This window comes from Arvicola amphibius, chromosome 11 (assembly GCF_903992535.2).
Source record: "Arvicola amphibius chromosome 11, mArvAmp1.2, whole genome shotgun sequence".
NCBI lineage: Eukaryota > Metazoa > Chordata > Mammalia > Rodentia > Cricetidae > Arvicola > Arvicola amphibius.
Genome location: NC_052057.2, coordinates 57,454,447 through 57,466,376, shown reverse-complemented (window position 1 = coordinate 57,466,376; position 11,930 = coordinate 57,454,447). Strand labels below are relative to the sequence as shown.

General features: G+C 39.9%; 1 protein-coding gene across 1 annotated transcript; it reads right to left on the bottom strand.

Annotated features, from left to right (window-relative positions):
• Positions 1 to 1,650: 1,650 nt before the first annotated feature.
• Positions 1,651 to 11,688, bottom strand: LOC119826814 (ras-related GTP-binding protein D-like). The gene is made up of 3 exons (XM_042055943.1): positions 11,629 to 11,688; positions 10,729 to 10,744; positions 1,651 to 2,702 (listed from the first exon to the last, which is right to left on the bottom strand). Exons 1-3 carry the CDS (start codon positions 11,686 to 11,688, stop codon positions 1,651 to 1,653), a joined length of 1,128 nt encoding a protein of 375 aa, XP_041911877.1.
• Between the last annotated feature and the right edge of the window lie 242 nt (positions 11,689 to 11,930).

The window sequence follows — 11,930 nt, the reverse complement described above, 5'->3', positions numbered from 1 at the left end:
ATAAAATGTGAAACGAATGTGAGGATCTGTAGTAATCCCAGACTTGAAAAACCTCACCACTCAGTTGTAACTCCTGTATCTTTAGAAGTCATTGTCACACGAGGCTGGAGGCAGTAACCGTCCGTATCAGCATGAGTAATGAGAGTGCATTTGTGATCAGGAACGTGGGCCCTATGCCGCAGGATTGATCACACGCCCGTGAAGTGACAGGCTTTTAAGGCACATTTTAACAAAAACCCATCCTATAACCAGCTTCAAAACAGAAGCTCCACTTCTACATGGGAATTTTATGTGGTCTACCAAACTGGCAGATGTCTTACCTAAAAAATAGTCTTATTAAAAATGTAATTCTCTGTTCCATGAGAGATATTTTGTAAAACTATTAAGAAAAGGAGCCGAGATATGACTTCAATTCCCTGCTCATCTAGAGAAACTCATGGCTAACCTCTTGAGGCTGACCTTTTCCCACAGGCCACAAGCTTTCCCGTGTCAGAATTCTCTCACAGAGCAAGATGGTAGCAACCTGAACTTGGTAGGTACGGGTGGAGGACACAAGGCAAACTGTCACAGATGGACGGGTAATTCGGGTACCAAATGGAGCCACCAAGGACTAAACTCCATAGAGAAGACAAAAGACCTGCTCCCCCTGTGGCCATGGGGCACTGAAAACTGGTTCTGAATGAAGACTTTAAACACAGCACAAGAGGCCATTCGCAGGAGCCAAACACACACAGGTACACAAGCGTACCCAGTCTGAGAGGCTACCTGCCACTGAGACTCTCTGGGGACTCTCCCGGCCTCTGTTATTTTACCTCCTTGGCAGGTATGGAAGTGCCTCCAGAATTTTCTCCCCAACAAACCCTTGCTATTTTCCCCCAACATTCACGTATCTTTACACTAACTGGCATCGTTTAGAAATCTGGTCCCTAAGGTTCATTGGAATAACGCAGCAAAAAGAAGTCACCCACTTGAACACACCGACTACAAAGATGTGTGCAGAGGGAGAGGGTTTCACAAAGACTGGGTGAGCAGAAAGGCATGGCCATAGGGATACAGACTTGGATGGAAGCCTGGTACTGATGTTCTTCTAAAAAATTCCCATTTGCACTCATTACAAACACAAGTTCTTACTGTTCTTGCCTGGAGCTCCCAGCCCGGACCTGCCCCTGCTCCACTGAAAAATGATTTCCCCCTTAACAATTGATAGCAAAGGTTCCCCAATTTACAAAAAGTCTTTACCGATGTATTACTTTGGATGAATTTCCGATGGCCATATAAACCATAGTATGCATGCCCTTGACATCAAGTACAGAAAAGAGTTTAGAAAAGTCCTTATCAAAGTTCATCTTCAGAGAAAAAAAAATGTGAAAAAGTGCAAAATATGTACAGTTCCTGGCAGTTCTCACGGGGGTGGGGTGGTGTTCTGATTATCAACACGGAAGTTTACATTTATTCAGCGAAAGTAGAGTGGGCTCACTTTATTGTTACTGTACAGTTTTCTGCTTCGAAGTGCTCATTTTATTTTAAAAAGAGAGTACTTTCTTTTGTCCTGAACAAATCTACGTCCGTTTCGCAGGCTCTTCCTTCCTGAGGTGCAGTGTGGCTCATCACCCACATCACACGCAAGGGCTCAGGCTCCTGACAACCCCCCTACAGCAGCATGCGAGGGGTTCCGTTAGGAGTAGCTCCTTTCTTCTTCCGTAAGCGACTCTGGGCTTTTCGAGATTTCACCATTTTCATTCTCACCTTGAACACCTCATGAATGGCCTTCCGGAAGCAGTGAAAATTATAGTCAATAAGGCCTTTTCTTTCAAAGCTTTCCTCTCTGACAAAGCATACGGGCGCCAAGAACTTTGTGACCTCTTTTAAATAAAGAACCGTTGTGTTATTCAGCTTTATAATGGCTGTGGACTCCTTGTCATACGGGGCTCCCGCTCCATCTTTGAGACCATAAATACAAGAGATGTCGATCACCACATTAATCATATCGCAGCAGAGCTCGTAAGTCTGCATGTCCACTGGAGTGCTGTCAGTTGCAATATAAATCTTACTGACCACATCAAACAGAAATGCCTTTTCAATTCCGGAATTCGAGATAAAGATATTCAGCAGATTCTCCAGCGTCGGGAGCTGTGGGATCAGTTTCTGAACCACTTTACTGAAGGCTTCAAATATTGAATGGTCATAAAAGCTTGTCAGATAAAAGCTCAGATGAATTTTTTCTAAGCCCGCATCTGCAAGGTCATCGTTGGCCCTCTGGTGAATGTCTCTTTGGGTTTCAATTTTGTGATCATCCGACAGACCGTCCACTTTATGAATGAACACCTCGAAGTTAATGTCCGTGTTCACTTTATAGGCTCTGGTCACTGTGAGGTGGAACCTGGCCAATGCTTCCATATAGTCATCCTGGGAGTCGATGACGAAGATCAGCGCTCCTGTTCCCCGGAAGATCATCTCGTAGTCAAATGTTGGGTCAAAAAAGTCAATCTGCCCTGGGAAGTCCCAAATCTGAAAGTTGACGAAGGAGCTGTTGGAGACGTCTTCCCGGCAGATCTTGTTGGTGCTTTCCAGGAACAGGGTCTCACTCGGGGACATCTTGCGAAAAACAACTTTCTGTATGGACGACTTGCCGCTCCTTCTGAGACCCATGAGCAGGATTCTGAGCTTCACCTCAGTGCTGAAGGGGTCGCTCAAGTCCAGAACTGGAGAAACCATAAAACAAACAGGACAGGGTGAGTCGTTCTAACCAGGGGCTTCACCTCCATGTCAGATGGTCTGTGACCCAGATGCTACTCTTCCAAACAGCGTCCCCTCTACCACCCACTCATGAGAGGGACATCTGGAGATCTAAGGCCCTGAAAACTGCCCTAGCAACCTCACATATCCCTGAAGGGCAGAGAGCCATTGTATAGCTTGGCATCCCAAGCAGGACCCTTTGTCTGTGAGGTCCCTGGCCAGCAAGGGGACCTGATCCTGTACCAGAAGATCCATCAGAGAACATTTGAAGGAAGAGATGGGCAGGTGCCAATGTAAGAATTTCTCCAACAATCTGAAAAACAGCATGAAAACACCAGAACCCAGCGAACTTACAACAGGAGGATTTGAACACCCTAATCCAGAAGTAGAAAAAATTAACTTTATGAAAGTGATAGAGTCCCTTAAACAGGACGTGAAAAACTGCCTTAAAGAAATGGATTAAAAGAAAAACAAAAAGTTGGAAGAAATGAGTAAATCCATAAATGATACACTAGGAAACCAAGAAAAAACAATCAAAGAGATAATGGAAACAGTTCAAGACTTGAAAACTGAAATGGAGGCAAGGAAGAAAACACAAACTGAGGGCTGGATGGATATGGAAAATCTAGGTAAATGAACAGACTCTACAGAAACAAGAATAACCAACAGAATACAAGAGATAGAAGAAAGAATCTCAGATTCTGAAGACACCATAGAGAAAATAAATTCTCTGATCAAAGAAAATGGCAAATCCAACAAATTCTCATCAGAAAACATTCAGGAAATCTGGGACACAATTAAAAGACCAAACCTAAGAATAATAGGCATAGAAGAAGGAGAATTACAGCTCAAAGACCCAGAAAATATATTCAACAAAATTATAGAAGAAAACTTTCCAAACCTAAAGAAAGATACTCCTATGAAGGTTCAAGAAGCATACAGAACACCAAATAGACTGGACCAAAAAAATGTCCTCTCCATATAATAGGCAAAACACAAAACATACAGAATAAAGAATGAATATTAAGAGCTGCAAAGAAAAAAGGTCAAGTAACTTATAAAGGTAAACCTATCAGACTTGCAGCTGACTTCTCTATGGAAACCATGAAAGCCAGAAGTTCCTGGATAAATGTACTGCAGAAACTAAGAGACCATGGATTGATGGTGTAAATCACAAACAATCCCACACCAGTTTGGAATTATGATTAATAGAATGGTTATTTATTTAAAGGGGAAAAAACTTACAGATCACCGTCCCAGACAACAGCCCTCTGTGCAATCAGGAATGGAGCCTAGTCGTCAGAAGCGGAGCCGGAAGCCAGAGAGCGAGCGGAGGGAAGTGGCCGCATTTTTAAAAAGAGAGACCACGCCCCAATGGGCTGGTATCTCAGCGGCTATTGGCTGAAGGAGCAGAAGGAGCTCCCGCAACACCTCCCCCTTTTGTTTAAGTAAGAGAGTTCTAAACCTACTATGAAATTATATACAATAAGCACAAAAATCCTATTCCAACTAGCTTAAGTCTTGTATAATAAATAACTTGGCCAAGTCATGAGAGGAAAGTAACTACATTTATATAGTCTTCAACCCCATCGAAGATCTGAGAAGGAAAATAATGTTACCTGAGTAATTAGGAAGTGCATTCAAACCACTTCTAAAACATGCAACAAATCACAGAGACAACTAGCTACCTGGACAATCACCCAAAGTCACGTTTGCAGCGTTGAAGCAACCAACTTTGGCTAAGGCCTAACGTAACTGACGTACCATTTTCAAAGGCAAGAAACTTTTCAGAACTATCTTACCCTGTCTTGGCAGGATATGACAGTCCTGTTTTATCCATTTATGGATGCTCTGTATCTGTCAGAGGTTGAGGTATGGGCATTTCTTTGCCCAAAGGCCAGTTCTGCCAAGAAGAAAGGCTCCACGTGGAGTGTCTTTGGTGCTCAACATTCTCTCGGGAATAGATTGGTGTTGCCAGGAGCAATTGTGTCTCACTACCAAATTATTTGTCTACCATGGAACTCTGAGTTAAATTAAAGGCCATTTTCTACAGCTCTTTGAAGAGGTTGAAGATTATCTATCTATTCTGAGTATAATCTCTATTTATCTAACGAACCTGATTAGTCTAATTATAAATGACAAACATAGATGACTACTGATCTATATAATTCTCAATACCTATCTAACTTAAAGACTAAGACAATAAACAACTGTGCAATAAATGAGGACAATATCCCCAAATGTAAACAATGTCATTATACAAATAATATCAGAGGTAGAAATGTACATTGTAATATGATAAATATCTCAATATGACAATTGTTTTAAACAGAGTTAGAAGCATACTCTCATACAATAGAGGTAGAAGCATACTCACATACAATGTTCAATATACAAGAATCAACACCAATGCAATTTTCTAATAACAATAATTCACAAATACCAATCATCCCATCAAACCAGGTAATTCCCCCCCCCCTTTTTTTTTCATAAACACCCCTGAGTCCATATAATACCTCCCCCATCCCCTCAACCCTATACCAACTACTAAATGATGTCCCTAAACCAAAGGGCAAACTCTGTTGGGAGAGGGGGCGTCGTCCTCTAAGATTGCTTCTAGCTGACATGGGGGCGACGTTCTTCTCAGGGGGTCCCATGAAAGCAAATGATGGTAAAATTCCCAGAATAACATTTGGTCGAGGAAATTGTAACTAGCCTCTGAGTGTTTTGAGGAGGTCCGGCCAGAGTGTTGTCAAAATTGTACACCATTTGAAACTGTCAATGGATGCAAGCCCAGACTACTATACCCAGCCAAGATTTCATTCATCATAAACAGAGAAAACAAAATATTCCAGAATAAAAACAAATTAAACAATGCATAACCACAAATCCAGCCTTACAGAAAGTAAGAGAAGGAAAATCACAAACCAAGGAGTCCAACAATGCCCACAATAACTCAGACAGTTAGCGACCCTTCACCAGCTCAACTCAAAGAAGGGAAACACACAAGCTCTACTACCAAAATAAATAAATAAATAAATAAATAAATAAATAAATAAATAAATAACCAGAATTAACAACCACTGGTCATTAATATAACTTAATATCAATGAACTCAATTCACCTATAAAAAGGCACAGGCTAAGAGATTAGATACGAAAACAGGATCCAACATTCTGCTGTTTAAAAGAAACACACCTCAACCACAAAGACAGATATCTCAGAGTAAAGGATTGGGATAAATGGACCTATGAAACAAGTGGGTGTAGCTATACTAATTTCTAACAAAATTGACTTTAAATGAAAATCAATCAGAAGAGATTGAGAGAAACATTTTATACTCACAACAGGAACAATTCATAAGGATGAAGTCTCATTCCTGAATATTTATTCCCCTAATATAAAAGCACCCACTTATGTAAAAGAAACATTACTAGAACTCAAGGCAGCCATCAAGAAACACACACTAATAGTAGGAGACTTCAACACTTCTCTCTCCACAAATGGACAGGTCAATCAGACAGAAACCTAACAGAGAAATAAGAGAATTAATGGAGGTAATGAATCAAATGGACTTAACAGACATCTATAGAACATTCCACCCAAAAAAGAAAGAATATATCTTCTTCTCTGCAGCTCATGAAACCTTCTCAAAAATTGACTACATACTTGGTAACAAAGCAAACTTCCACAGATACAAAAAAATATTAGTAACCACCTGTGTCTTATCAGATCATGATGGAATAAAGTTAGAATTTAACAATAATTCTACCCCGAGAAAGCCTACAAACTCTTGGAAGCCAAACAGTCAACTACTGAACCACCCCTGGGTCAGGGAAGAAATAAAGAATGAAATTAAAATCTTCCTTGAATACAATGAATGTAAAGACACAGCATACCCAAACCTATAGGACACAATGTAAGCAGTGCTAAGAGGAACGTTCATAGCTCTATGTGCCCACCTAAAAAAAAAAAAAAAACAGAGAAAGCTCACATTAGAGACTTAACAGCACAGATGAAAGCTCTAGAAAAAAGAGAAGCAGATGCACCAAGGAGGAGTAGAAGATTGGAAATAATCAAACTGGGGGCTGAAATCAATAAAATAGAAACACAGAAAACAATCCAAAGAATCAAGGAAACAAAGAGCTGGTTCTTTGAGAAAATCAACAAGATTGACAAACCTCTATGCAAACTAATCAAAAGGCAGAGAGAGAACATGCAAATTAACAAGACAATAAATGAAAAGGGGGACATAACAACAGACACTGAGGAAATTCAGAGAATTATTAGGTCTTACTACAAAAGCTTAAACGCCACAAAGTTGGAAAATGTAAAAGAAATGGACTTATTTTTAGATAAGTACCACTTACCAACATTAAATCAAGACCAGGTGAACAATATAAATAGACCTATAAGTCATGAGGAAATAGAAGCTGTCATAAAAAACCTCCCAACCAAAAAAAAAAAGCACAGATCCTGATAGTTTTAATGCAGAATTTTATTAGAACTTCCATGAAGAGCTGATACCTATACTCCTTAATGTGTTTCACATAATAGAAACAGAAGAGTCATTGCCAAACTCTTTATACAAAGCTACAGTCACCCTGATTCCAAAACCACACAAAGACCCAAACAAGAAAGAGAATTACAGACCAATCTCACTCATGAACATAGATGTAAAAATTCTCAATAATTCTGGCCAACAGAATCCAAGACCACATTTAAAAATTATCATTATGATCAAGTAGGCTTTATCCTGGAGATGCAGGGCTGCTTAAACATATGAAAATATATCAATATAATCCATCACATAAATAAACTGAAAGAAAAAAGCCATATGATCATTTCATTAGATGCGGAAAAACCATTCGACAAAATTCAACACCCCTTTATGATAAAGGTTTTGGAGAGGTTAGGGATATAAGGATCATACCTAAATATAATAAAAGCAATATATAGCAAGCCAACAGCTAATATCAAATTAAGTGGAGAGAAACTCAAAGCCATTCCACTAAATTCAGGAACTAAAATGGCTATCCACTCTCACCATATCTCTTCAACATAATTCTTGAAGTTCAAGCAATAGCAATAAGATAACATCAGGAGATGAAGTGGATTCGAATCAGAAAGGAAGAAGTCAAACTTTCGTTATTTGCTGATGATATGATAGTGTACATTAGTGACACCCAAACCTCTACCAAAGAACTCCTACAGCTCATAAATAACTTCAGTGAATTGGCAGGGTACAAGATCACCTCAGAAAATAAAATCAGTGGCTCTCCTATACACAAAGGATAGAGAAGCAGAGAGGGAATTCAGAACATCACCTTTTATGATAGCCATAAATACCATAATGTATCTTGGGGTCACTCTAAGGAAGTGAAAGATCTATTTGACAAGAACTTTAAGGCATTGAAGAAAGAAATTGAAGAGGACACCATAAAATGGAAAGACCTCCCATGCTCTTGGATAGGTAGGATCAACATAGTAAAAATGGCAATTTTACCAAAGGCAATCTATAAATTCAATGCAATCCCCATTAAAATCCCAACAAAATTCTTCACAGACCTTGAGAGAAGAACAGTCAACTTTATATGGAAAAACAAAAGACCCAGGATAGCCAAAACAATCTTATACAATAAAGGAACTTCTGGAGGCATTACCATCCCTGACGTCAAACTCTATTACAGAGCTACAGTAATGAAAACAGCTTGGTACTGGCATAAAATCAGTGAAGTTAACCAGTGGAATCGAATAAAAAACCCAGATATTAACCCACAAACCTATGAACACCTGATTTTTGACAAAGGAGCTAAAAGTATACAATGGAAGAAAGAAAGCATCTTCAACAAATGGTGCTTGCAAAACTGGATGTCAACCTGTAGTAGAAATGAAAGTAGATCCATATCTATCACCATGCATAAAACTCAAGTCTAGATGGATTAAAGACCTCAATATTAATCTGAACACACTGAACCTGATAGAAGAGAAAGTGGGAAGTAGTCTATAATACATGGGCACAGGAGACCACTTTCTATGTAGAACCCCAGTAGCACAGACAATAAGGCCAAAATTGAATAAATTGGACCTCCTAAAACTGAGAAGCTTCTGTAAAGCAAAGGACACTGTCATTAAGACAAAAATGGTACCTACTGATTGGGAGAAGATCTTCACCAACCCTGCAGCAGACAAAGGTCTGATCTCCAGAATATATAAAGAACTCAAGAAACTTGACTTTAAAATGCTAATTAGCCCAATTATAAAATGGGGCACCGAACTGAACAGAGAATTCTCAACAGAAGAAGTTCAAATGGCCAAAAGACCCTTACGGACATGCTTAACCTTCTTAGCAATCAGGAAAATGCAAATCAAAACAACTTTGAGATACCATCTTACACCTGTCAGATTGGCTAAAATCCAAAACACCAATGATACCCTTTGCTGGAGAGAATGTAGAGTAAGGGGAACACTCATCCATTGCTGGTGGGAATGCACACTTGTGCAACCACTTTGGAAATCAGTGTGGTGTTTTCTCAGGAAATTCAGGATCAACATATCCCAGGATCCAGCAATACCACACTTGGGAATATACCCAAGAGATGCCCTATCATACTACAAAAGCATTTGTTCATCTATGTTCATAGCAGCATTATTTGTAATAGCCAGAACCTGGAAACAACCTAGATGCCCCTCAATGGAAGAAAGGATAAAGAAAGTGTGGAATATGTATGCATTAGAGTACTACTCAGCAGTAAAAAACAATGACATCTTGAATTTTGCATGCAAATGGATGGAAATAGAGAACACTATCTTGAGTGAGGCAACCCAGACCCAAAATGAATATTGTATGTACTCACTCATTAGTGGATTCCAACCATTAATAAAGGACATTGTGCCTATAATTCATGATCCTAGAGAAGCTAAATAGGAAGGTGAAACCAAAGAAAAACCTGTAGTTATCCTCCTGGATATTGGAAGTAGACAAGATTGCCAGGTAAAATTGGGAGCTTGGGGGTGGGGGTTGGATGGAGGTAAGGGGAAATGGGGAGAGATAAGTGAGAAGGGGAGGATGGGGAGAGTTTGGGGGAATGGGACAGTGATGATGGACGAAGAGTGGATATGGGAGCAGGGAAGTATATATCTTAATTAAGGGAGCCATTTGAGGGTTGGCAAGAGACTGGACTCTAGAGGGGTTCCCAGGTGTCCAAGGAGATGTCCCCAGCTTTCTCCTTGAGCAGCTGAGGAGAGGGTGCCTGAACTGTCCCTATACTATAGCCACACAGATGAATATCTTGTATATCACCATAAAACCTTCATCTGGCATTGAATGGAGATAGAGACAGAGACCCACTTTGGATCAGTGAACTGAGCTCACAAGGTCCAAATGAAGAGCAGAAGGAGAGAGAACATGAGCAAGGATGTCAGGGCCACGAGGGTTGCGCCCACCCACTGTTATTGTGGGGCTGATCTAATGGGAACTCACCAAGGCCAGCTGGTCTGGGACTGATGGAGCATGTGATAAAACTGGACTCTTTGAACGTGGCAGGAGGGCTGACTGAAAAACCAAGGACAATGGCATTTGATTTTGATTGTACTGCATGTACTGGCTTTGTGGGAACTGAGTCTGTTTGGATCTTCACTTTCCTAGACCTGGACTGAATGGGGAGGACCTTGGACTTCCCACAGGGCAAGGAACCCTGACTGCTCTTTGGATTGGAGAGGGAAGGGGAGGGGAAAGGGGAGGAGGGGAAAATTTGTAATAATAATAACATAATAAAAAAAAGAAAAAAATACTCCTGTGTTCCTCCTGGTAAGAAAATCATTACAGATATGCAATAGGACAGATGCAGACATAAAATAACTCTAAAGGAGGTATAAAAAGACAAATATAAAGTAGCCATGTTTTCCATATTTTTTACAGGGTTTTTTTTCTGTAGCTTTGGAGCTTGTCCTAGAACTAGCTCTTGTAGATCAGGCTGGCCTCTAACTTACAGAGATCTGCCTGCCTCTGTCTCCCAAGTGCTGGGATTAAAGGTGTGTGCCACCACTACCCGGCTCTATATTTTTTTTAAATTGTTTTTACTGAGCTATATATTTTTCTCTGTTCCTGATTATGTAAGTCACAAAACAATCCCACATCAGTTCAGAATTATGAATAATAAAAGGATTATTTATTTAAGGGAAAATCTTACAGATCACTGTCCTAGACAACAGTCCTCTGAGCAAAGAGGGACAGAGTCTAGCAGACAGAAGCAGGAACTTTAAGCAAGAGAGTAGGTACAAGGTTACTGCTGCTTTTACAGTATAAGAGAGCATGCCCAAGTGGAATGGTATCTTAAAGGCTATTGGCAGAAATAGTAAAATGTGCTCCCACAGCACCTCCCACTTTTGTTTGTATAAGAGAGTTCCAAACTCAATATAAAATCATATACAGTAGGAACAAATATTAAGTATAATAAGAAATACAACCAGTATTAATATTAAGCAAGGAATATGTGCTAAATGTTTTAATAAACATTCTATACTATGAAGTCTAAGTCTTGTATAGAAAATGGCTCGGCTAGATTATATGAGTACAGTAACTATGACCCCATCAAAGGCCTGAGAAGGGAGATAATATTAATTGAGCAGCAGGAAGTACAACCAAGTAGCTTCCAAAGCAAGCAATATGACAGAGACAATTAGCTACCTGGGCAATCACCCAAAGTCTCATTTTGAAACGATGAAGCAACCAATTTTGGCTAAGGCCTAGAATAATTGACAGAGCATTCTCAGAGGCAGAAAATTTTTCAAAACCATCTTACCCTATCTTGGCAAGATTTGACAGTCCTGCTTATCCATTTCCAGACACTATGTAACTTGTCAGTGGTTGAGGCATTGTCAGTTTCTTGCCCAAAGGCCAGTTTCCAAGAGAAAACCAGCTTCAAGTAGAGTGTCTTCAGTGCTCAACATTCTCTCGGGAATAGATTGGTGATGTCAGAAGCACGTGTGTGTGTGTGTGTGTGTGTGTGTGTGTGTGTGTGTGTGTGTGTGTAAATATAAGTGTAACCAGTACCTGGATTCTTAATACATATTCTGTTTTCTAGATGGTCCTTAGTGGATAGCTATTTTTTCTTCTGTCAGCATTCAAACATCCAGGGTCACTTGAATTGTTGATTATATGTATTTTCCTGCAAAGATAAGAACAGAACCCT

Bases quoted from the DNA above. Each gene is read 5' to 3' on its own strand.
- LOC119826814 (XM_042055943.1), bottom strand. From the start codon at position 11,688: ATGTTGAGCACTGAAGACACTCTACTTGAAGCTGGTTTTCTCTTGGAA.